This window comes from Aquila chrysaetos, chromosome 4 (genome assembly GCF_900496995.4).
Source record: "Aquila chrysaetos chrysaetos chromosome 4, bAquChr1.4, whole genome shotgun sequence".
NCBI lineage: Eukaryota > Metazoa > Chordata > Aves > Accipitriformes > Accipitridae > Aquila > Aquila chrysaetos.
The window spans coordinates 66,084,891-66,109,836 of NC_044007.1; the positions used below are offsets into that span (position 1 = coordinate 66,084,891).

General features: G+C 48.6%; 1 protein-coding gene across 3 annotated transcripts in view; it reads right to left on the reverse strand.

Moving 5' to 3' along the window:
• Positions 1-24,450, reverse strand: part of RIPOR2 (RHO family interacting cell polarization regulator 2) — a 69,636-nt gene extending 45,186 nt beyond the window's left edge. For all 3 annotated transcript variants that reach the window (XM_030011878.2, XM_041123029.1, XM_041123028.1), the window contains exon 1: positions 24,239-24,450. In XM_030011878.2, coding sequence (XP_029867738.1) covers positions 24,239-24,299 — 61 coding nt within the window. In that variant the 5' untranslated portion in view covers positions 24,300-24,450. The remainder of the gene's footprint in view (positions 1-24,238) is intronic.
• Positions 24,451-24,946: the final 496 nt, after the last annotated feature.

The following is a 24,946-nucleotide window of genomic DNA, read 5'->3' on the forward strand; positions in this document are numbered from 1 at the left end:
AGATGGCCGGAGGGACAGGTCTCCACCCCCATGGTACTGTTTTACATGGAATAGTCACAGCCCACCAGCGCAAAAAGCAGGACAGCTTCATAGATACACAAGCGTTTACAGAAACAGCTTGAAAAAATACATAGAATTTTATGGAGGACTGCTGTCCTTGCCACTGCTTTCTGAAACCACGTTTCATTTCAGTAGCTATCAAGTTTCTCAGTATAGAAAAGCTGTTCCCTCTTGAATCTGCAAGGGCTTTCTGCTCCTTGGGGCAAAGGAGGTTACACTGTTTGAGTGATCACTGGCACAGATTTGGCTTGGGCCGGTTAGCACTCCCCTACACAATTACCAGGCATGGTTTGGGAAGCCGTGTGGGCCAAGGACCATTCCCAAAGCAGTCTTCAGGTGCTTCCCTCTTCTGGAGGACAGGGGACTTCAATGCCATGGATACAGGCTGGTCTGTTCCTGTTCCTATTAGTACCTGAGAACAATCCCAAATGCCCGTAGTTTACTGTCACGGACACAGCCAATGCTAATCTGATGAAAACCTTAAATATACGGTAAGTAGATCTATTCAGGTTAAATTGGTAAATTTAATCTGTAGTGAACATTTAAAAAAGAAATCTTGATTTTAAAACATCATACGCTCCAGTCGTGCTATAGGATTAGTTACCATTTGAGTCTTTTAGACACAGAGACATTACGGATAAACTGAGTGTGGATTAAACAGATCTGACAGCGTTTATTGTGGCTGAACTACAAGGTAATTATCTTGCGTAACTTTTCATTGCACAAATTAAGGCAGCACGCATCTCAGCACAGCCCTGCTTTTCCACAGTCTGCCATTTAAAGGAAAAACCCACCGGGGCCATTGCAGGCTAACGACAAGCTTATAGGAGTGACCCCACAGCTTGTCCTCCGGTGCCCTCCCACTCTTTTCTCCTTTCCTTCTCTGTTGAGATTTCTGCATTTTCCAATTCATATCGTAGTAATGGACCGTCATTCTGGGTATAGGAAAAGGAGGATCTAACGGTTTTATACGATGATGGAAAACTATTTTCTCCTTTTGCCAATGGAAGCAATTGCCTTCCTCACCTGGTGGCAGCACGACATGCCCACAAGAAATACAGTGGCTGGAGAAATCACGCAAACAGCGTTCGGTTTATGCTCACATAGGAGCTGTTACGCTGGATCCACCGGTGCCGCCTCCTCTACCAGGAAGAAGGAGGATTATTTTCTTTTTAAGGGTAGAGCCAGGAAAGAATGGGGAAAAAGCAACCTCTTGCTGGATAACTGCAGATGAAAAGCCATCTAACCTTCAGGGAGCTTCTGCTGTCAGCGTAGGGCATGGAAATCAAGTATGTTGCGAGCACGTCCAGTCCAGCATCTGCATGCATGGAAACAAGGCTTTGTGGTCCAGCTGCCATCTGGGGAGATGATGGCAACGTCTCCCTCTGATTTCAAAGAAAGCGAAACCTTAGTATATGCAGGCAGAATTTTAAGCTGATTATTCTCCAGCCTCAGCTGAAGTCTTAGCATTTTTAATATGGCTTCGGTTTGGTTTTGTGTAGCACAGATGACTTAGTGAGCACTTCCAGCTCTTGGCTTTATTAATCTGAACATCTAATAAACTAAACATTCATCTCTGTTTACTTTAGCAGATGTCTATTCTTATTCATAAGATTTTGTGTATATCTAAGTAGATGCGGCCTGCAAGCGTTACACTGAATTCAGGAAAAAGCCTCATGGTTCAAAGAGCACCTCACAGCCAATTGCTTCCTATCCCACAATCATCTCTAGCCAAAAACCCAAGTCCTTCTTTGAACTAACAAAACAGTATTTTGCGGATGTACGGAACAAGACAAGGAAAGTGCAGTCAGTCATGCAAGACTTGACACATTATACACTTAATTGAGCAGTGGCATTTTTTCAACAGCATCATCACCCACTGACGTGCCTGTATGGTTGGGAAAGTGCACAGGGATAGCTCTTGCTACTATGATCCAGCGATGCTTGCAAGGATGAGGGGAGAAAAAGGTGTCTCCACACCCGGAGAGACTCCCTGGCCAAAGACTACTTGTGGGGATGTTATTGCAGAAAGCTGTAACATAAGCCCCTAATTCTGTACCACAATTAAAGTTTTAAAACCAAACATTTTTAAATTAAGTTCCAACAGAGGACATCAAGTTGCTTAATGATGGAAGACGCCCTTTCCCTCATGTTATACGACTAGAAAACGCCCATCAGACTTTGAATACAGAACTTCATGAACTGCCCTACCTGCCTGCGGCAGTACCACGGACCAGTGCCACCATCTCAGCCCCAAGCACAAGCCCTGCTCCCCAAGACTTCGGAGGCATCTTCAAGGGGTTCGTTGACTACAAACCACATTTTTTTTTTCCTCTGTTTTGCCTCAGTCTTCTAGCAGATGCAAGACAAATTCGACAAAGAAGACAGATGCCTCATTGAGGGACAAATCAAGCTGTTTTGGCTGCTCAGACAGTGTGATGGTAATTTGGGGAAAGAGAAAGGAAGCTGCGGTGCTCAACCTTGCCCCGTCTGTTGAAACATAAACCTCCTGCAGCTATTTGCAGGTGCTTATTTGCCTACCTCCAACAGATTTCACTGTAAATTAGTTCCTCCCTTTGGTCAGCTCGAATAGAAAGATTTAAATAGTAACAGATAGGGTCTGTCTAGCTTGGTCTTTTGCAGAGGTGAAGGCACAAACTAAAACCAGAACCTCAGTGACGACTAGATAGATTTTCTCTGCTGCAACTGCTTTTTGGAGTTGATGGGTGGCTTGAAGTTTTCCTGTTGGTGACGTTTTCAGGACAAAATCAAGTCTGACAAATCTCTGGGTGTTGCGGCTAAATGGGTTTTCTGGATTAAAAAAAAAAAAAAAAAAAAAAAAGTGGTTTCTTGCAGAAGGGAGTATTTGAAAGAGATCTGGTGTCACTGAAGGGTTACCAGCAGGCTGCCTGACCTGGGAAGCTCTAGCTGCTGCAGCTAATCGGGCTGTTTGAGGGCCAAGAGAGAGGGCAGGCTGCGAGCAGTGGGACAGCAGTAATGAGGTGGCTGGCTCTGCCAGCCAAGGTCAGCTTACTGGAGGCATCAGAGACCGGAGAGCTTCTCATGCTTTAAAAGGGCTGGAAGATAAAATGTATTATTGTGACTACTTCATGTGTTGCACTGGTTCCAGGGAACTGTCAGCTTTAATTTGTTCTTCCCGTTGAAAAGAAGAAAGATGCTCACATACTTCTGTGCTAATCCGTCATTTCTTTTGTGCTGGTTGGGGAATAAAAATTACAGGATACCCTTGTAACATAAAAAACACAGCAGAAAAAGATAACTTTAGGAAAAAAAATGAGTTAGTCCTTGCGTCACGCTTAGAGGACTCGCTTCTTATGGAGGTCACTGGGTGCAGAGCCTGGATGCAAAGACCAAGGCAAGGTCTGTGCTTGCGGCTGCCAAAAAGCAATTCAAGAGCACCAAGGAACCTGCTCTTCTCCACACCTTCCAGTGAGTGGGGCAGCGCATACTGGGACCTGCTTTTGGATAACGGTTGGGATACAGCCAGTTCCTGGAGCCTCTCTGCTGCTCCCCAATAAACTTGGATGTCGTCGGGGCGGGGGGAATCCTCTTTCTTCCCAACAGCACCAGACCCAGCAGCAAAATACTTCAAAGCTAGAGTGGGAGAGCCAAAATTCAGGGGATTGAATCCAAATCCCCTGAATGCAGACGTGTAGCGAAGCAGAAGGGGTAATGGTTTTAAACTAAAAAGAGGGCAGATTCAGACTAGATATAAGGAAGAAATTTTTTACGATGAGGGTGGTAAAACACTGGCACAGGTTGCCCAGAGAGGTGGTCGATGCCCCATCCCTGGAAACATTCAAGGTCAGGTTGGACGGGGCTCTGAGCAACCTGATCTGGCTAAAGATGTCCCTGCTTATTGCAGGGGGGTTGGACTAGATGACCTTTAAAGGTCCCTTCCAACCCAAACCATTCTAAGATTCCGTGAAAGTTGAGACAAAACCGCTGCCCACTTGCAGTAAAAGAAGAGCTCAAGGTGCTCCGGGAAGCAAACAAGCAGTGCTCGCCCGCAGGAGGATGCTCGACCAGGTTTTGTCATGGCAGCTGCCTCTAGATTGCCAAATGGGGGTAAAACCAGCTCCCGGAGAGTATTAACCTGGTACCCGCTGCTTCCCCTTTGGAATACCTGCCAGGAGCAGGAGCCAGAGGCACCAGCTTTGCGGGATGGGACAGAACTGGAGTGAGCCAGCCCTAGCCCAGCCACGCAGCCCACCTGGGTGCAGGTAAGCGAGGGCAAGAGCAGCGTTTGGACTGAGGAGCAGAAATACAGCTGCTGAGCAGCTGTGGCCAGAAAAATACGCAGTTTCTGCTTTGATTTGGGATATGCAGGGAAGGACGGTCATGGGGCTCAAAGTGAGCTGGCTGCCCAGCCTTAGCTAAGCCATTCCTGACATTAGGCAGAGACTCATAATATGATCCGGTTTATTGCATCCAGGGTTGGCTCCTGCTGCTGCTCTCTTTCTAGACCTCTGACGGCGAGTTGGCAAAGCCCATCCTGCCGTTCCTTCTCCAGCCGCCCAGACTGCCCTCCTGCTTTGCTCTGGTAAAACTAAATTGTCTGAAGGACAGCGAGGGAAACAAAGATGTTGGCAACTTTGCTACAGGGAGGAAATTAAATTCTCGTTTACACTGGTGCACATCCAAAGCGGAGCCACCACGGTTTGTGAAGTCCCCCAGAGCAAAATTGCTTCTGCTGTCAAAAGACTTTAAATTTGATTTTAAATTCACAGAGGGCCCAATTCTTTCTCTCTGCCTTCTAAAAGGGCGAGCACATCCTGCAGTCTGTGACACAGTCTGTGCAAAACTGGCAGGGAAGAAAAACAGTCAGTGCATGCTCTTGCTGATTAATTTTGAAAATCTTTTACTGAGAAACTTCTTTAACAACCTCCCTGCCAGAAGAGCAACGAGCACTGGAAGCTGAGCGAACAAAACAGGGACCTCCAAGCTCCTGCTAAGTAGGAAAATAACCAGGTCTCTTTCCATTTTGTTAATAGAGTCACCCAGGAACCACGTAGCTTGGAAGTGATGCGACAGGCCCCTACCCGATACTAATTCATGTCCCGGTCCTCTCTAACAAGCCCGTGCCAGGAGCGTGCGTTCAGGCATCGCTCCCCTCGCTTCCTTCCCTGTCTGCTTTCAGCTGATGCTCTGTGCTGGTTGAATGGCCACAGACACAAGCTGCCTATCTCCCCGCTGCTTGCGGCTTAGCTTGGCTGATGAAAATACCCCAGTAAGTGGGTTGTCCGTGAGCAGCTTGTCACTGCCACACGTATAGCACGAGGAAAAAAAAAAAAAGAAAAAGTCAGACCAGCTATCCCTTTTTTGGAAAAAGCCAATGCTGCTTTTAGTTCTCACTCCCACTTCTTCCTAGCAGGGAAGCAAAGCGCCTTCCCCCTGGAACCGGACCTTTTCCAGCCGCCTGCTTTGTCTGGAAGTTACCTTTCTTCTTGCTCAGGTTTAAAAAGATCAAACAGCAAAAGGTAATGCTGTGTGGCGTGCTGAACGCGCTGCTGTGAGCATGGAGTCCGTGTTTTGCACCACTGTCACCCTGAGTATTTGCTCTGTGATACAGGTGAATAAAATGGTCATGTGCCTTGAGACCTCAAGGATGTAAAGCAACCTTCTCACCTAGGGATGCTCCTTCACAAACCACAGACTTCTCCCCTTACACATTCCCACGTGTTTAAGAAATATTAATTCTGCTACAGAAATGCCTCTAAGATGTAACTGTACTGTCATTCTTGAGAGGAGTAGAGAGACACAGAAAAGCTAATTGCTCTGTTCCTTAGGCAGGAGCCCGGAAAGAAATTCAACCTGTTGCTCCTTAAAAAGCAAAACAAACAAACAAAACCCCAAAGCCCACACCTTGTCCAGGAAATGCTGCTTGGATGTCAAAAGTTAAACCAGCATCAGGTTATGGATGCTGGGATTTTAAAAGTCCACATTGCACAAGTGCTTATCTGCACTTGCAAGCAGCACAGACACCATCTTAAGCGACTGTCCTAGTGATTTAGTTACTGGCTGAGAAAACGCTGAATTTACGGAAGAAAAGATAGATTTTGCTGCCATCGTGTAATATATACCCACCCACACTTAAGTGTGGAGCACTCTTGTCATGTTTGCCCATTATGGTTATAAAGCACTGTTTCTAACCCGTCCCAGTGGATACCTTCCTCGAGTCTGGCCACAATAAACCAGATCCCATTAAATCTCTTCCCAAAATGTGAAGATCTCAGAGACGGCTGGGCAGCGAGCACAGGAATCTTCCAGGAAAGACACCTTCCTCTCGCCTCCTTCCTCAAGCCCCCTGTTTGGGTATGCTCTCATTTTTTTGTTTATTCAGAAGGAGAAGGATGCTTGTGAAACCTAATTAGCCACTGGGGAAGATGAAGATAATGTTTCTGTTGGGGAGTGTGTTCCCTGCCCCGGGCTCCAGCTGCGTGACAGCAGCCTCAAACACGGTAATTAAGATGAGCGTGGCAGAATGCACGGCCAGATTAATGAACACAGAAATTACGCTGAAAATAGAGTCAGCTCTTCCCAGGGAGATGGACGAAAGGGTGCAAAGGCAGAATGGCCACACGCACGCAAACGCACGCACAGAGTTTCCAGAAAGCTTTTTGAAACTTTGAATGAGAGACAGCAAAATGCTCAGTTAACACAGCAATAGAAAGATCAGTCATAGGATTAGGATGACCTTTTGTAACCAGGGCATTCAAAGGTAAACTGAAGTGCAATGCCAGTGTGTAATATGTTTGCATCAGTTCTTGGGAATGAGCCAGAGACTGAAAGGAGAACTTAAGAGGGTCTAAGCTTTCCTCCAACCAGTAATACCATAAAAGCTCACTGGAAATAGAAAGGCAAGACCTAAGGAAACGCTGAGACTTTTTTTTTTTTTTTTTCATGGAAACCAGGCTAAGCACTTCCACGCGCTGCGAGAAAACATTAAACCAGTTCCCCCGCACAGCTTTTCACATCCCTCACCGAACACCCACAACCAAGACTTTTTCTCCCATTCCCAGCCTAAAACCCACACCCAAGAAGCCCCACAGAAGCCCCCTTTCCCCTCCTCAAAACCCCGTCGCCGCCTCACCCCCCGCGACCTCAGCTCGCTCACGTCCAGCCTCGGCAGCAAGAAGTGTGTGTGTGTCCCCCCTCCAGCTTCCTTCCCACGCGGGTTTCTGTCCCCCCCCCCGAGCCCGGCCGGGTACCTGTTGCTGCCGGCGGGGCCGCTCACAGCCCGCCCCGGGACGCCGCTCGCCCCCCGTCGCCGCCCAGCGCTCCTCGGGCACCCCGGCGACCCATCCCCATAATTAAAAATAATAATAAAATTAAAATAAAAAATTAAAATAAAAAATTAAAATAAAAAATAAAAATTAAAAAAATTAAAAATAAAAAGAAAATTAAAAATGAAAAAAAATTAAAAAAAAAAAAAGAAAAAAAAGGAGGAGGAGCGGGGGCAGCCCGTCTCCGATCGCAGCGCACCGCCGCTCTGACAGCCAGCGTAGCCGCTGCCGGCTTTTCCTTGCGGAGCTGCGGGAGGGAGAGGGAGAGGGAGGAGGAGGAGGAGGAGGAGGAGAAGGCGGAGGAGGAGGAGGAGGAAGAAGAGGAGGAGGAGGAGGAAGAGAAGGAGGAGGAGGAAGAGGAGGAGGGGGAGGCGGTGCTGCTGCTGCGCGGCCGCGGCCCGCCCCCCCGGGGGGGGTGCGGACCCCCCCCCCCGGTTCGCCCCGACTCTCCCATTTTTTCCTTCGACGCTTGTTGCCTCTCGGGCGGTTCGGCCAAAAGATGGGAGAGCCGCAAAAGACCTCCGGTGCTTCCCCGGGGGAATGGTGCTGGGAACGGGCTGCCGCCGCCGCCGGCCCCCTTCCCCGTGGGCGGTGGGCTCCTCGGCGTTGCCTTCGGCGGCGTGTGCGAGGGCAGGCTCTGCATTTGGATGTTGGGAGGGCTGAAGACAGCAGTTAAAAGGTGAATATGAATGAAGGAGCATTGCAATGAATGGACCTTCCCTTTCGGTCTTTGAGCATCTTTTCTCTATTAGCCCAAGAAAGAAAAAAAGGCAGGAATGCTGTATTGTGGGGTATTTTCTTCAAATCCAGTCTTCCTGCCAAAATGTATGGTCCTATTTTCTATAAATGCATCTCTCTAGAGAGGTAAGGATTCTGCATATATTTATTGCTGCTCTTAGGACTTCTCCATTTCTCTTCTGCAGCTTTTTTTCATACTGGACTTTACATCAGCCATCACCCAACTGCAGTACCAAACACCCATGTCATATTTTCTATATGATTTGCTGTTCCAACATTTAAAGCTGTTGCAGAGTCCTTCAACAAACTCTCCCTTGTGCCTCTTAGGCAGCTGGAAGTGTTTGGGGTTTTTTTTGGGGGGGGGGGGGGGCAAAGGGAATCCCTGGCAAGTCTGTGGGGTTGGTAAATAGACACAATTTGGAAGGTGGCTTGAGGAGGCAATACTGATACCCTCCCCATATGCCTGTATCTTTCCCCATTTGGGTCAGGATAGGTAGACTCACCCTTTCAAATGCAAATGTTTTTCATGGAGCACACAGACCTGTCACACAGAGGATGATACTGTATGGAGAAATTTAGGAAATGACAAGAAAGAAGAAGAGTTGGGGTTTCACAGAGCATTATGCATGGGAAAAAAAACCTCACTGAATAAAAAATCCAGGCTGCCAATTCCAGCTGACCTACCGTCTTAAGTAATTTTCAGCAGGAATAATGAACATGTGTTATTTATATTGTATGCTGAAAATAAACAGCGCCCTGTAGCCTTAAGAAGTAGAAATGAGAGAAAGCGACTCCAGATACAGTAAAAGCAGAAAAGGATGCTCTTCATACTGGTGTGTAGACCTCTGGGGCCTACCGGCTGTTTCCAAGGTTTCTGAGTTCAGATGGGCTCTACAGCAGTGGCATTTCCAGAGGCACCCACTTCTCCACTGGAAAAAGTGTAGGGGCCGCTGCCAACGCCGTGCTACTGCTGTAGCTCCAAGGTGAAATTTTGGGGGTGACCTTTCTGTGTCTCTGACTGAATCGACTATGCCCCCGTTTCACGGAGGACGTGAACTCTGAGGCCAAGGCGGAGAAGTTGCTTTCTGGAAAAAGCAGCTGTGCGCTTCAGGCTGTGGAATGCCAGGGGAAGAGGAGAGGGAATATTTGTGGCAATGCTGAAAGCTATAAATGTCTCATCATGCATACTTAATATGCTTTTGAGTCCATTTCAGCCTTTTAGGGGGTGGCGGCTCTCACTGTGGAAGCCTGGTTAATTTGTTAAAGGTTTTCAGTGCCATATACTAATTGCAGCATCTTACTTCAACCTTGAGCCTCCTACAGTAGTTCTTGGCAATGACTGTATGTGTAACCCATGTTACAAATTCCCTCTGGCCCTTTTGGTCTTATCTTGCAGAAGATTTTTTCAACTTAAGGTTGCAGATGCAAATAACCTCATTCATTTGCAGCCTCCTCTTTCAAGGAAATATTCTCTATCCTATGCAAATACATGTGCTAGGGAGGTATGAGCTGTTTCTCTTGGTTTCTCAATATAAGTTTTGCATAGCAAACGCAAAAAACTGATTTCCTCCTCCCCATCACCCCCAACCCTACACACATTCCCACTTCCCTGCTCCCAGTGCTGTAGCTTGACGAAACTGCTGGGAGACTGAGTAGGTTTACGGATGCTCTAGATAAAATCTTTGCCCCACTTAGTCCTTCCGGACATGTATTCATGCTGACACGCATGCTTTTGAAAGGCTCGGGTCACTTGTTCCACGTGTGCCTTGTTTTGCTAATTCAGTGGAAAATGCCAGAGAGCTCTGCCTCCCTCCATAATTAGGCAGGAACCGAAGTTGCCATTGTATTGTGACTGTGATCATGCTACTACTCCTATAAATTATTCACTGTATTGCAGTGTAATCTGCTGTTATGTTAAAAATAGGTCAGCATGAATGTCCCTAGAGAAATTTCTAAGTGACAACAGCTGATTCTAGCTTTGTCTCCAGAAAACAGTGACCTTTCCAAACCAGTAATTGACAATTATGCTGCACTTCCATCTCCCTGCCAGCTCCAGTGCACCTTCACAAACACTAATTCCCAGCAGTGGTAACCCCACTTTATACTTGAGACAACTAAGGCAGAGTTCCTAAATGACCTGCTAGGCTTCGTCGGAGCACTTTGCTTTCTATTAGCCTTTGCTCCCGGGCCAAAGAGTAAATCAGGATTATCAGAGAAGAGATTATAGTCTCAGAATACCTAAATGCTCTGCTACTCCCAGGCACCTGGAAGGCTTCTCGCAAGGGCTGAGCAGGATTTTCTGGCTGATATGCATCAGTTACACATCACTCTGGGGGGTGGATATAATGAGAAGTACTCCACTTTTCCCATTGCCCCACAGGCTCCAACCCGCTAAATCCCCCGAATCAGCAGAGCAGGAGGACCCCCTGGCTTTTAGGTCCATTGGAGAGGTGTCTAGAGAAACCTGGAAAGGGGGAGCAGGACCCGGTAGTCTGGACGGAGGTCTGGGGGAAACCCTCTTTCCCCCATAAGACGTTCTGCGGGAAGACTCTGTGAGGACCCTCGTGAAAACGTGGGGTATTGCTGCAGTTGCCCTGCTTACTGTGGGGATGTATGTCTGTTATGCAGATACAAAGACTTAGCCCAGTCCCGGGTGACTTCGTTCACCTGAAAGCCAGGGTTGGTGGTGGGTGGCAGCGCTCAGCAGACCATGCAGCTAGCAATTTGCATGGAGGTCTCTCGTTAGCACGCGTGGATCAGTGAGAGGCCAAAGGAGGCGGGGGGACGGGTGGGCAGACCATGGCTTTGAGCTTTGGATGTCTGAGGTAGATCAGGCCTGCCCTAGCCTTTAAGGAAGACAATTCGTACACGGGCTTTTTCTGTCCTAACTCCCCTTTGCTGTGTTTCTGTGTAACTCCCTTGCTCAGACGGGGGTTCGTGGAAGCACACGGCATCTTCATATGGCTGATGGATGCTCCACAGGACATGTCCAGCAGGTATCACACCCAGGCAAGCCTTCTGTGGGAACACCGGTAGCAAACCTGAGCGCTCTTACCTGGGGACCTTGGTCCAAAAAAGAGGTGAATGATCATATTTGAGAGTGGGGAGCATGGCAGGTGCCAGAACCATCACTCGAAAAGGCTTTTAGGGGAGAAGTAAAAGACAAGAGCCTGACCCCTGCCATAAGAAATCTGGACAAGACACGAGCTTTACCTTGCTGACCTTACGCAAGTTCACCATTACCCTTTCCAGCTAAACATACTAGAGTGTTGCCACAACTCTCCTACTCTCTCACCCTGCCCATGCTGCTCTTTGGGTTGACTCCGTTGCCATATTTATACCTTCTTTGTCAGCTGAGCCTGCCCAGTGCATCTGGCTTGCGCTCACTGTCATCCTGTAACACTTCTTGCTCTCCTTCTAAAAGAGTTTGATACCCACTTGTTTTTCACTGCTGACATCCTCTAACCACTGTGCAACTATTTCCCCCCTTTTACTTCCCATTGCTGCATTGCTGCTCCACCCTCAAGTTCCTCATTTATTTTGACGTTGCTTTTGCAAAGCTTTCCACCTGAAGCTCTCGGGGCACTTTGTGGGAAAAAGTTACTTGAGCTGATCTTCTGCAGTGATTCAGGAACAGATTCAATCCTCTGGGACTTCTGGCCAGATGCTCAGCACAGCTGGATCCTTGGGAATGACCGAAGTGTAATGCGGTGGTTGTGCCCTGTGGCACGGTGGTCAGGACACACTTGGTATAGCAAGGAACAGCTATGGGTGCGGAGGCAGGGGGCTAGGGACGGAAAGGGGAGTTGCCTTTAGCTTTTAAAGTACCGCAAGACATAACGCTTTCCATAGGTAATCCTTCTTTTATCTCTTCTTTGTCCCACCTTGCTGCATTTGTGGTGGTCTGAGATAGTTGCCTTCAGAGCAAGAACACTTCCCACCGACGGCCTGTGCCTCTGGCAGCATTTGAAGATAGCAACTTAACTCCGGGAGTCGGATGCACAAGCATACACCCTACCTGCCCTCACGAATATAACTCAGGGGAGCAGGACGAAGGAGCCACCGATTACATTTTTTTCCCCCAGAAGTGTCCCCATTTCAAAATCAGCCCCGCTGCCTCTTCTGGGCAGGTTTTGAGTGGCAATGTTCATGGAGGGTTGGAGGGAGCAGCACATTCCCATTTCTCAGACTGCTTAGCAACCAGGGCCGGCTGAGCGGCTCTTAAGTGCACGCCAAGTGTGTGGATGGCATGTCTAGTACTGCAGCTCTTGCCTTATTTTTTTCCCCTCTCTTGTTTTTGAAAAGCATTCCTTGTTTTCTAATTAAGGCACATGAAAAACTGCTGGAAACTTATTTTTGCTTTCCTGGACAGCTGGAAGTCAGCTACGCAATGCGATGATCAAAGCTATGGTAGTGATCAGAGATCCGAAGCGACAGGTATGGTGCTGTTGGCCTGATTTTTGGGAGCTTGGCTGTCAGACAACCTCTTCCATGCTGTTGGCAATGGGCTGGCTTGAAGTCCCGCTGCTGGACAGCCTCAAAACCCTCTCTCCCACCTTGCCTGGAGGAGTGCGGAGGGTGGGATGCAGTGCTTCCCACAGGTCTGCAGCACGTGAGATAGATGGATACCCGCTCGGGGCTGCCTTTCCCAGTACAACCACCACGTATAAGATCAAGAAGGCCCTGCTAGACCATCTCCAGGAAAGGATTCGGCTTTGTAGACAGAAAGTCGATCTGATCCCAGCTTCCTTGTTGGGATCCTCTTGAATCTTTAGGTAATCTCTTGGCTCTTTCCTGATTCTGGGCTCTCAAGTGCCCAGACCTGGCTCCTTATCACAGACTTCATCTTCCATCACAACAGCGGGCTGACCTCCCCACTATGTTTGGGGGTCTCTTAGGGATTGATGCCATCTCTACCCAAGTTACCAGGCAGTAATACCTGCTGCTGAAACTTGCTGGCTACATCAGGACTGCAGTTAAAATGAGGACCCAGCCCACGTTTGCCTCCAGACTCCCCTCGCAGCCTCACCTGCACTTGAGAGGCAAATTTTGGTCATGCTCTGCAGCACAGAGGAAGAAAGCCTTTCTTTGTACGTGCCAAAGCACACTCTGGTTAGCAGTCCCAGGCATGGCTGGGCCAGCCCCATCCTCATCCACTCCACTCTATGAAGCAGGCACTTGGCCTGGAAGGACCAAAGATCACAAAGGATAGTTATTGTATGGGGCCAGACACCGTGGGACATGTTAGCAACCACCAAAGGTATCCTAGGTCCATGGTTGAAAGAGCGGGTCGGGAGAACCCAGGGCTTTGCCCTGCCTTGCTGTGCCCTCCAGCAGCAGCATCGAGACAGCCTCTGCCTTCCTCCTGCTCAGCGTGTCCCACAGGTCACGGCAAGAAGGGGAGGAGCTGCAGGGATGAAGAGCATGGTCTGGGGAAAACGGTGGTCAGGTAGGAGAGGGATGCAAAGGCTAGGCTGGAGAGAAAGGAGCAAATAACGCCAGACAAGTTTCAAAATCAAGCGCCATGTAAAAATCCTGCAGAGCTGCACACCTGTATTCCTGCATGTTCCTAACGTGGCGGTTTCATAATAGAAACCCAGGAAGAGTCCTCCGGGGCAAAGGCTCTAAGCAATTTCCATCCTCAGTTACGCTAGTATAAAACCAGAGTTGCCCTGAAATCATTTCCAGATGGACAGCGGTATGGGTGACCCAGCCGGGTCCGCAGTGCGGCCAGCGACCCAAGCTGACCGCGCTCCTCTTTCCTTCTCCTGGGCCACAGTTCTGCACAGAGGATTGCAAGTTTCAGAAATGATTTTCATTCCCTTCCAGCCTCCAAGATACCACCATGGCCCTCTTTTCCTCATCAGCGCATATTTCTGTGGCTTAAATATAGCAAATACAAAACAAGTGCAGCGCACATGAAATGCCATTCGGGGGAGCGCAACGAACACGCTGCCTCTGTAACGTAATGAGCCCCAAGTGCATTTGCCAAGTTTTTGGGCTGAGATTCCAAAGGAGAGGGGGGGTCCACTGCACGGAGAAGCTCACGACCAAACCCTCAGGCCAGTAGCCCTATGCATCTTTTGGGGTGATACAGGTTGCTTGTTGGTCCAGCCTGCCTTCACCTGGAGGTGTTTAACCACTCACAGCAGTCGTTTCCTCTAGGAAAGGTGAAGAGCAGCTTTTTGTGCCATGTCACTGGGGCTGTGAGTGGATTTGAATTAAAAAATTACAAATAATATGTAATGTAAAGCAAAGAAATAGTGTTGCTTTAGGGGTGTGGTCAGGCTTTGTGGCTGAGGTTAAATGACATCAGTTAAACCACACCAGTTTTTGAACATCTGACCCTGAGTACTATTTTCAGCGCAGTGATTTTTGAAGTGATTAATGACAACAGCTTGGCACTAATCAGTGGCTGGTGTTGCTGATTAAGCTAACTCTTCCTTGGCTCACAACAGGCATCAGGAATAGAAAGGGCAGGAAGCTCCCCAGAGTGACAGAAGAGGCAGAGCAGATCAGGACCTCCCGAGCTGCCTGCTTTTCCACGGGAACATTAAAAAAAAGCTATAGCTGTCCAACTGCGGTGCTGAGCTCAGCAGTGCTGGAGGGCACTGCTCCTCCTGTGGCTTCATTTCGCTTTGAGAATATTTTTATATGGACCCTTTTCAACGTTCCCACCCCTCTCAATAAAAAAAGTGCCTCACTTGTTAAACGTATGCTAGTATTGCTAGTGTGGCGCTCCTCCCATGTGTTTGTAGGAGGATCTCAGAGATGCTATCTAGCTTCAAATCTATCTACATCTATAAAATCTCTCTTTTCTCCAAGACGCTCAAGAGAAGGAAATCTGTTAGTTCAATGTGAAGGCTGCACGTTATGACCTAATCCTTCAGTCCTGATGTAACCCAAACTCCCCAAATCATTCAATTTATAAATCACATAGATTCTCCAGATGCCACCCCAGAACTTCCCTAGAGGAAGCAGGCTGTGCTCGCTCTGCTCTTTACATCACCACCATTAAGAAACTGCAGCGACCTCTGATCTGCTGGTGGAGACAGAAAAAGATCTCATTTGCTCGGTGCTACCTCTCTTAGCTCCGTGAACATTACCCGGGCCCTGTCCTATCTCTTTCTTCTTCCTTCTCGAGTGAGAAAACACAACGAGCGGGACTCCAAAACTTACAGGGAGCTCTCAGTTGGCAAACTGCACTTCTACACAGTCACAACCACCCTGCTAAAATGAACGCAGTGCCTTGTAGGTCGCATCCATGTTCACAGCAGAGCTTTTCCACTGCCCTGAGCTACCATGAAGCGAGAAGGATGCGAACGAAGCTCCATTTATGCCGTGGAGCCTGAATGCCGCCCAACCTCATTAGCCACCGGCACCTTAATCTCACACTTCAGAGAGCCGTAAGGCAAAGATATAAGATTTTATAAGCTCATCTCCAAGAGGGTCCTGCAGGAGTCCTTGAAAACTGCATGTCTGTGGTAATGACAATATATTCACAGAGCTTTTAGCCATCCCGTCAAGCCCCTCAGAGTGGCTGTCCCTTTCTCTTCTGCCTCAGGTGACTCTGACACCCCTCCGGGGAAGCTCCCGGATCGCCGCTTGGCCGCTGCCGTTCCCAAACCATAGGCACACTCCTCGGGGGAGCCTGGGGGGCCTTCCACTCTGGTACTGCACGGTGTGAAGAGAGGATTTCTTGCACAAAAGCTTGTCACCGCGGGTGACTTCCCCTTGGGCAGGGCACGGGGCAGGCAGGAAGGCAGGGCTGGCCCGGGGAGCAGCCTGGGGAGGCATGATGAAAGGGGAGGTCTTGCAAGCCCTTGTGTGCGATGCTACACGCACCTCAGACAGTTCTGTCCGAGTTTTTGGGGCAGTTTGGGGTTTTGCTTCCCTGAGCGGTCATTTCACCTGGGATTATGGGCTTGAATATTTGTGGGGCTGGGCTATTTTCAGTGTCTTTGCTTCTCTACGGGACGGATCGTTATTAATTATAGGCAGGCTCATGCAATGCGATGACTTGGGCAGTAAAGACCAGGCGTTGTCCTGGCACAGGTCTGGTGAATGATGCTGCAGGAGCCGCCCGGGCGCTGAGCTCCCCCCCAACGGTGCAACAGGGCAGCACCAAAAGCAGGCAGTTTTTCCAATGCGGCATAACTAAAAGCACCGCTGTGCACCCGAGGAACCTAACCCCAGGCCTGTGTGGGCAGTACCTTAGCTACCGAGTCCCGTTTAGAGGCAAAATAAAAGTAGAATATCACTTTAATGGTAGGCGGTTGCCGCAGGGCTTCCAAGCTGGGACCCGCTATCACAAAGATGAGTCTACCTGGCTCGTGCAGTGGATCTGCCCATCGTCACCCTGCCTGGGGACCAGACACCCCTATGGACATGCACGCTGCCCTATGGGCACCAGCCACGCTTGTGCCCACCTCTGCCAGGCTGGCAGCAGGGGACTGCCACGGGCAGGGAAAGAGCCGGAGTCTTCCAGCAGTGAAGGATCCCCATCTCCGTGCTCTGGATTGGCACCTGGAGGGGCTTCTTGTTTCCATCCCTGCCCTCCCTTCTCCTCACACAACACACACTCACTATTGACTGTAAGGGGAACTTAAGGTAACCAGTCTGAGGAGTTAGGACCCTAAATATCTGAGAAGGTTGGAATAGAGGTGATTTGAACTGCCCCAATTTGGCTGCAGCTAGATGTGTTTATCCCCTGCCATTTGTTCAGGCAGGGGCTGGGTCGCAGTGGGACTTTCCCCCAAATCCCACCTTATTTTCTCACTCTCTCTCTCTCTGCGGCTTCCTTTCTTTCCACCTCACTTTTTGTCTTTCCATCTTTTTGCCAACTATTTGAACTCTAGGCATCATTTCCAAGCTCTGGGTCTCTGAACTTTCCAATTCCCAGACTACCTGCAATTAAACTGGAGTAAGCCAATGTCAGCCCCCATAAGTTATGCAGCATTAAGCCTATTGTGCTCAGGATTTCCATAGCGGTTTTCTTCACCTGTTTTCCAGTTGCCAAAGACAGAGGGATATCAGTGGCTCTTCACAGTCTAAATGATTCCTGCACCCTCCCCACCCAACCTTCTCTGGGGTGTGCAAATGCACACAGGTACACCCACCCCCCTTGGCAGAAGGTCTGTAGGTTGAGCTGTGAATTTCAGCAGCCAGGAAGGATTGCTTAGGAGGCAGCCACAGCGGGACCCCTCGTCAAGCCATTTCCCTGCTCTTAGACGCCAGATCAAGACAATATTGCTTAAAATTCTGTGGGGCCTGACAACACCCCTCACCCCCCAGGCAATGCTGAGATAGAGGAGAAATCCCACCATCGGGGAAATCATCCCACCATCAACTTTATAGTGCCTCCGTGACATTGTCAAGTGCCTGACTCCTCCGTCCTCTCTCTAATTCATGTTCTCAGACTGTTTTCACTCCTCGCCTTTTAACTCTGCACTTCCTGACCTGGTTGTTTTGTGACTGTCACACCCTCGGTACACCAACCACAAGGCTTTGCTTTTAGCATCCAGGCAGGCGGAACTCATTTCAGAGGCAGCTGAGCTGTGCCTCGAATTGTTAAAGGGGTGAAATTGTTTACACCACCAGCTCATGCTAGCCAAGCCACATTTATTTTGTGACTTTAATGACGGGACTGGGCGACAAATAGCTTGTGTTGCGCGGAGCTTTGTAAAGACGCTATCTAAAAACAGGAGGGAAAAAATGGGTGAAAAGGAAGGCAATTTTGCTTCAGCCTTTGGTGAGACACTTGTTTTGCAAGCTTAGAGGGTGCCCCGAGAACACCTAATAAGTGGTTTCTCTCTGACTTGTACATACCTTCCTCTTTTCTCTGAGAGCTGGTTAAATGCCACTTGTTTATTTGACCTGGTTTTTCCCCTCACCGTTGTTATTATTAGTGATCTAGAAATATTGCCGACAAATACGAACCAAACAAGTTGCCTTCAAGACATGGAGAAGGAAATAACAAGATCAAAGATCTTTAATTAAAAAACAGGGAGACAACAAAGCAGAAAGTGTCTCTCATTTCAATCTTTTTTTAATTTCGAGCCTCATGGACTCAATCATTTCTGCTTCAGATATGGAGTGCGATGCCCTGTTAAAAATAGCCCTCCAGCTGCCCAGGACAGCTGGAAGCGCCGGGGAGCCAGAGCGCTGCGGGTGGGTCGGTGTGGGGGCACCCGGGGTGGGGACGGGCGCCTCGCACCGAGTCCTCCGACCACAAAAAGCTCTCTCACCCGTCTGCATAACTCTGTATCTGCCCACGGACCACAACCAAAAAGAAGCAGCTGCGAGAAGCAGGTGAGCAAAGCATTTAGTGTAAACAGGAATAAATAAAAATGCTTCCTAAGAGAGAACCCGCTTTCTCACACCGTCCTTGTCCTGCACGTTAAGTAGGTCTGCCCATGCTCCTGGAGAAAGGTGCTTAAGTCTGAGTTTATAGGCCAAACATCTCTTACTACCATCTACCTATCTGGTTGAAGCAGACACTGTTGCCTTGGCAATGAAGCGATGGGACTTCTCTTCCTCTGGGCTGCGGTGAGTACGGCACACGCGTTCTCCATCTCTGGGAATGCGAGATAAGCCGAAAGGACAGGTAGGGCTGGTGGGACCTGTAAATGTTTTCAGGACAATGCTCTGTAGTCTCCCAGCAGTCAATGAGGAGAAGCTGCCATGCTTAATACATTGCAAGGCTGCTCATCTTTACTACAGCCTTCTCAGATATTGGGCCCTCGTATGCTGGAAAAAGTAGACACGTCAAACTCTGTTTGGGGTGAAAACATAGGAAAACCAGTATCTCCGTCTACCCCTGAGGTAGACATCTGCCGGAATACCGTACACATGAATATCCTTAGAAGATATAATTTGCTTAAAGTTGCATCAGTTTGATGCGCTCTGTGAGGAGGGGACATACCTGAGCTGGCTCTCACCAAAGCGGGGCTGGCGGTGCCGGGTGGGCGGCTGGCTAGCTACGGCATGGAAGGAAGCCTGGCCCAGTGGGTCACAGACAAGCTGTGACATTGATCTGCCTGCGTGACTTTTGGACAAGTCACTGCAGCTGTACGTCCACAGAAAGCATGGTGTCTTGTATTGCTTTAGGGGAAGAGAGAGATTGCTCAACCCGAATTGTTGCTGAATCAAGAGCATGTCTCAACTTTAAGTTAACATCCAAGACTTTATCCTCATTTTTCTCTAACATCAGCAGCGACGTTACAATACACCAGGCGGTGCACGTAACCATGAACAGCAGCTACCTTTCATTTCAGCTAAGCTTCAAAGCTGATCCCAAACCCCAGAGCTAAAACCCTTTTCTCTCTTAAAAAGGGCAGGCAGGCTTTACAAGGATGTAAAGGCATCTGGTACATTTTTGAAGCATACCTTGAAAGTTTGATGCAGTTACTGTTCTGCCGGGAGCCTTGGTGGGCGGCAGTGCTGGAGCGTGCCTGTGTGCCGTAGCAGCGCGTCAGTCCTGGGCGAGGAGAGGGCCCTGGGACTCTGACAGCGTGCCGTGCACCGTCCAACGTGGGGCTCCGGTCTGCTGAACTGGAGCACACACTTACTTACTGACCATTACGAAAAAGACGGCTTTGGGTTTTTTTCCCCATACTTTGGAAACACGATGGGATTTTTGTCTCGGCTCTGGCCTGAGAGGCAGGTCGTGGTTACTGCGGGTACAACCGGAGGGCACGTACAGGAGGTGGGAAGTGGAGATGTGAGGAGAGGTCGGTGTGGAGCAGCTGCGTGAAAAGATCTGCAATAAATCGCGGTCTAATTTCTATTTCTCCTGTGCATTCTCAGTTTGGATATGTTGATCACTGCTAGCGAAATGCCCGGACCCATACGCTTGCCGTGTTTGCTGAGTGCTCGCAAACTCTGTGGATGGATGTGTCTGCGTTGATCTAGGAGCTGCTGCCATGCCAAGCCCCTGGCCGCGGTCAGAGGCTGTCCTGGCGCAGTGACACCATGCCTCCGTGTGAGCGGTCAGCTCTCCTCCCGGGGAAACCAGGGTCTGCCAAGAGAACTGACTCGTGCCCAAATCTCCCTCCCTCCCTGGGCTTGGGAGCCCCGGGAGCCTTCCTGGCTCCTCAGCTTAGACAGAGCCAAGGAAAACCCATGCCCGTTTGGCTGCAGTGATGAGGGGAAGACTTGTGCTAGTAGAAGTGATTTCTTTTTAATGAAATACAACTTCAGAATCTCAGGCACTTAGAGTCACTAAAGATTAAAAAGCATTTTCCCCAAAGTAGGTGTTTTGACTGTATGTAGGACTAACTGAAGTCACTTGCCTTGAATTAATATAGTGCGTAAGGCCATAAAAGAAATGAAACATATCACTGCCTGTACTTTCAAGAGGCTAAAATAGCTCCTTCTCGAAACTTTTGCATACTACAGCTGTGCCCTGTTAAACGATGGCCGTGTTGCAGAGGAGAGGGAGTTGCGCTTCACTGAACCTAAGCACAGTCATTCGCAAAGTCTCCGCCGATCCTTTGAAGGAGATAGCACAATGTAAGTGCAAGGTTGTTATTAGAAAACAAGAAAATTAGCTAACAGATTTTCTTTGAGGATCAACATTTTCAAGCTTTGAATGCCTATTGCAAGAGCAGCCTGATTTTTTGTGAAGATATATATACTATAGCTTGTCACACCCAGCTCTGTGACTTGAGTTTTCAATGTACAATAAGGAAAAACGATGCTATTGGAGCATAAGTAGATGAAAATGTCAGAATTATCGATAATGCTGCAGAAAATGCAGAAGTTTTTGACAAATGTTTTTGTGTGCATGTGGGAAAATATCAGTGACAGCTTACGGTCTATATCAATGAGAAAATATTTTTCCCTTTATCTTTGCCAAAGGAGGATTTTAAACTGTAGCTTTGATAAGAGCTATCCAAGGAGCTCTTTGCTGATTTTTTCAAAAAACCTGAAACACCAGAGGATTTCCAGAGAGCTATGAGTTAATGTTGTGTCACTAATGGTGCGATAGCCTGGCAGTGGTCCTGGCCTCGTTACGGAATAGCTGATGTAGGAGTCACATAAGCAAAATTAAAGGAAATGGAATACAATCAGCGGCACTGATTAGTTTTACAGAAAATAATTGTTGATAGTGTACTTCTTAGACTGTTGTAAGAATTAAGACTTGGTACTGCATGAGATCTTGACTAAGAAACTTAAAATAGAGTAGATCAGTTTGGGACATGCTGAATGGATCCAAAACAAGTCCAAATGACAGATACAACCCAGCTGAGGAATCATCGGGGATGCCAGTTTCTAGCGAGGACCTGCACAGATTGGTTCCATCCCTATGGGATTTAACACTTTCTATGTCAGTGACCTGAAAGAGAACTTTAAACAGTGACTGACTGAATATGCAGATGGCACAGTGTCTGGGGAAGTGGTAAATCATTCCGAGACCAGGCTACTTGAGAAAGGGAGCTGATTCATCCGATTTTAGTGTGGGCATAGCTGGGAGCAAAGGAGATAAGCCATAATTATGGGATAGTGTTGACCCTGTCCTGAGAAATTTTGATGCTGAAAGACTTGAGGGTTATAAAAGAAAATCTGATGAAGAGGAGACCCTCATGTGATGCTGGGACCCAAAAGGACTGAAGCAGTCCTTGTACATATTAGCTGATCCTCAAACTGATCCTGAGATATATATATATATATATATATATATACACACACATATATATAAAGTATGAGTGAACAGATCATGTAACTTCTGGATTTGTCCCTAATGTAACAGTTTTGGAGTTGTGGGCTCCATGCTGGTGTCCACATCTCCAAGGGGATGGTCCCAAGAAGAACCATGAAATTGCTTAAAAGGTTAAAACTTGCATTTTATAAAGACACAGCCAATGATAACAGTCTGCTTGGCAAAGGGTAAGAGCAGTCTGAATACAGTCTGTGGATAGTTATATGAGACATTTATATGTACAAGCAATAGCAAGTCCTTTGCTCTCCTGGACAAAAGGGCAACAAACTCCAAAAAACTCGACAAATCAAGACTAGAAGAAATAAGCTGTAATTATCTTTAACTGTGACAGTAGCTGAGCACTGGGACAAGTTAAAAAGGTAGATGGGAGACCTGCCATCACCGCTTTCCAAATCAAGCCGGATGTGGAAAATAAAAAAAAAAATAGCCCACGCCCTAAGAGCTGTGGTCTGTGCTGAGCTGGGAGTCGGAGTTCAGCACCTGACAAATGCTTCCATCTGGCCTGAAAATCTGCGACTAAGTTTTGGCTAGTGCCTAGGTCTCTGCAGCGTGAGCGGGGTGGGGGCTGCCCTATGACCGAAACAGGCACGGCTCCTCCACGCTCGGATCCCACCCAGCCCGGGGGAGCGTGCTGGCTTGTCCAGGGTCAACGGCGCTCCAGAAATAGCGGTGAAAAAAGTTAATGTTTCTCTGCTAACCCGTTGGAGAGAGAGGAGAAGGGGCTGGAGGGGAAGGCTAGCCCCGCGCCTGTGTTATTTGGGCTTTCCAGCTGGCAGGTTTGGGAGCCCACAGACCCTCTGGCCGAGAGAGCGGCTGGGGTAGATTTGCTCCCAGTTACACGCAGATGACTTGAAGAGGCTGTCACCAACTCATAGGCTTGTAGGAAAACTCGGGTGGGAATGGACCTCAGGAGGTCATCTAGTCCAACCTCCTGCTCCAAGCAAGGTCATGGAGAGGTTTTTAAAATGTTCCTGCCTTTGAAAAGCCAGCCTCCTCTAGCTGTTGCTGGATCAGCCCTGCCAGAAACAACTTAGCTGCGAGGCTGGAAAGGATTTCTTAAGCACTGTATCTTTCCCTTCAGATAACACAATATAAATGTCGAATAACCTCCACACATTCCTCTCCTTCCCTCCTACGTTTCTGATTAAGAACATAGGCTAGAGGTTTCAGAAACAGCAACGAAGCCTAAATCCCACTGGCTCTTCAGAGCACTTGAAAATGTCCATATCAAGTGGGAGCATGCGGCTAGTTTTCCTGGGAAACAGCATCCACCTGCGTGAGGGCAGGATGCAGGGAATGCAACAGGATACTTTCGATGCCGGTTGATTTGCCCAGTGGCATCAGGTCTTCCCTGGACTATCGGGATTTTTTCCTGAATGCAAATGCTTTGACCTCTCTTTCTGCAAATCCATTGCTCTTCTGAGCCCGAACTGGGACACAGGGTGAGGAGTGGGGTCATATATACGTGAGAAATATATTTGAGTACAGACAGTACATCATTGAAACTCCTTTCTTTTCTGTATTGATGCCTTTCACTGGGGCTCAGATAACTTGCTTTGGCACTATTCAATGCTAAGTTTTCCATACCAACCGCAGCCGAGCTTTGTTTAAATGAGGTTTGCCGAAGCTGTGCTGAAAGTGAGTTTAAAGGTTCACGGTCTCTGGAGCGGATCCAGGCAGCTCTTTGTGCCTTCAACTCCCTTGGAAACTGCAGAGGGCTGGGGGCCGGGAGAAGATTTGCATGAGCAAGTTCTCCCCCGGGCCCCCGCTCGAGTGCAAAGGGGAGCAGCGAGCAGCGGCAGAAATTAGACACTGTGGGCCAGATTCTTCCCCCTCCTCTGGGTCCTGTTATCTGCGTCTCTGCTATTTTGACCTGGTAGCACTCGGCACACACGTAAACGGCGGCACAGGATGCAAGCAGTGAGGGATCAAGCTCCGGCAGAAGCAGTTTTAGCGATAAGAAGCTATGGCACTGGCTTTGTGCCCTGGGTTGTGGCAGTCGGAGAGGAGGGGGCTAATTCTGCTCAATTTAAGTAGCAAGTCGCCTTTAGCCCCCGTAAAGAGCCCCTACTACTTTAACGACAGCTGCACCTGCGGTGTTGAATGCACAACGCGTTACTTTGCATAGGGCAGCCACTGTAGAAAACACACTTGGTGTCCCCCCAGCTTTCTTCTTCTGCAGTAACCTCCTTGCTGAGGAAGCAAGCTGCCGAACCAGTGTGAAAGTTATTTTTATTGTATCTGGGGTGCTTTTGTTCTCCATTCTCTTAGGAGAAAAAGAAAGCCTGGTCACCCTGTGACCTTGGATCCCATAGACAACTTCAGATTTACCCAAGAAATACCACCCAAGCTAGAAACCGGTCTCTAGTCTGAGTAGGAGAGGGATTAGTTTAATAAAAGATGACTTTACCTTCCCCAAAGGCATCATCTTCTTCTCCGGGTGCAGTCAGATCTTCTTGGGCGTGCTGCATCGTGGCGAGGACGCGGCTCGGGGAGCAGCCAGAGCCGAGTGCTTGAACTGGTTCCTACGCTACAGCTCAACTATTTCCTTTCACCAGTTTCCTAAACATTTTGGTGGTAACAGCTTCCGCATCTGCACTTACATTAATAGTCTCATTCATATGAAGAGCGCTTCTTGTTTTTACAGACAGCCTTTGAGATGAGTTTTGAGGTGGGGTGTCCTCACTGCTGAGAGAGAAGTTGATTTTGAGAGCAGAGGCAGGCAGGACGGGTTCAAAATGCACCCTGCCCCGTCGCTGTGAATGCCACTGCGCAGCGGCAGCCCTGCCAGCCCCGGGTGTAGGGGTTTTGCATATGAATGTAAATCCTTTTTGGTGGCAGAGGTAGAGCCAGGGAACAGCTCACCCCGCTCGGGCTGCAGAGCAGCTCACTTTCACCCCAGGAACAGTTTGACCAGAGTAACTCTCCCAGGCTCTCTCAGTGCCGTGTGTTCACGGGATTTTAGTTTTTTTATTTAGCACGGCAGCAGTGACAGCACGCTCTCACCCACGCTGGGGTGGGTGACCCACAGCAATGGACATGTTGACAAGCTGGAAAGCCATAGGTGATGCCAGTTGTCCCACGGACAGATGCACTAGCAGGGACGTGATTCTTGCAG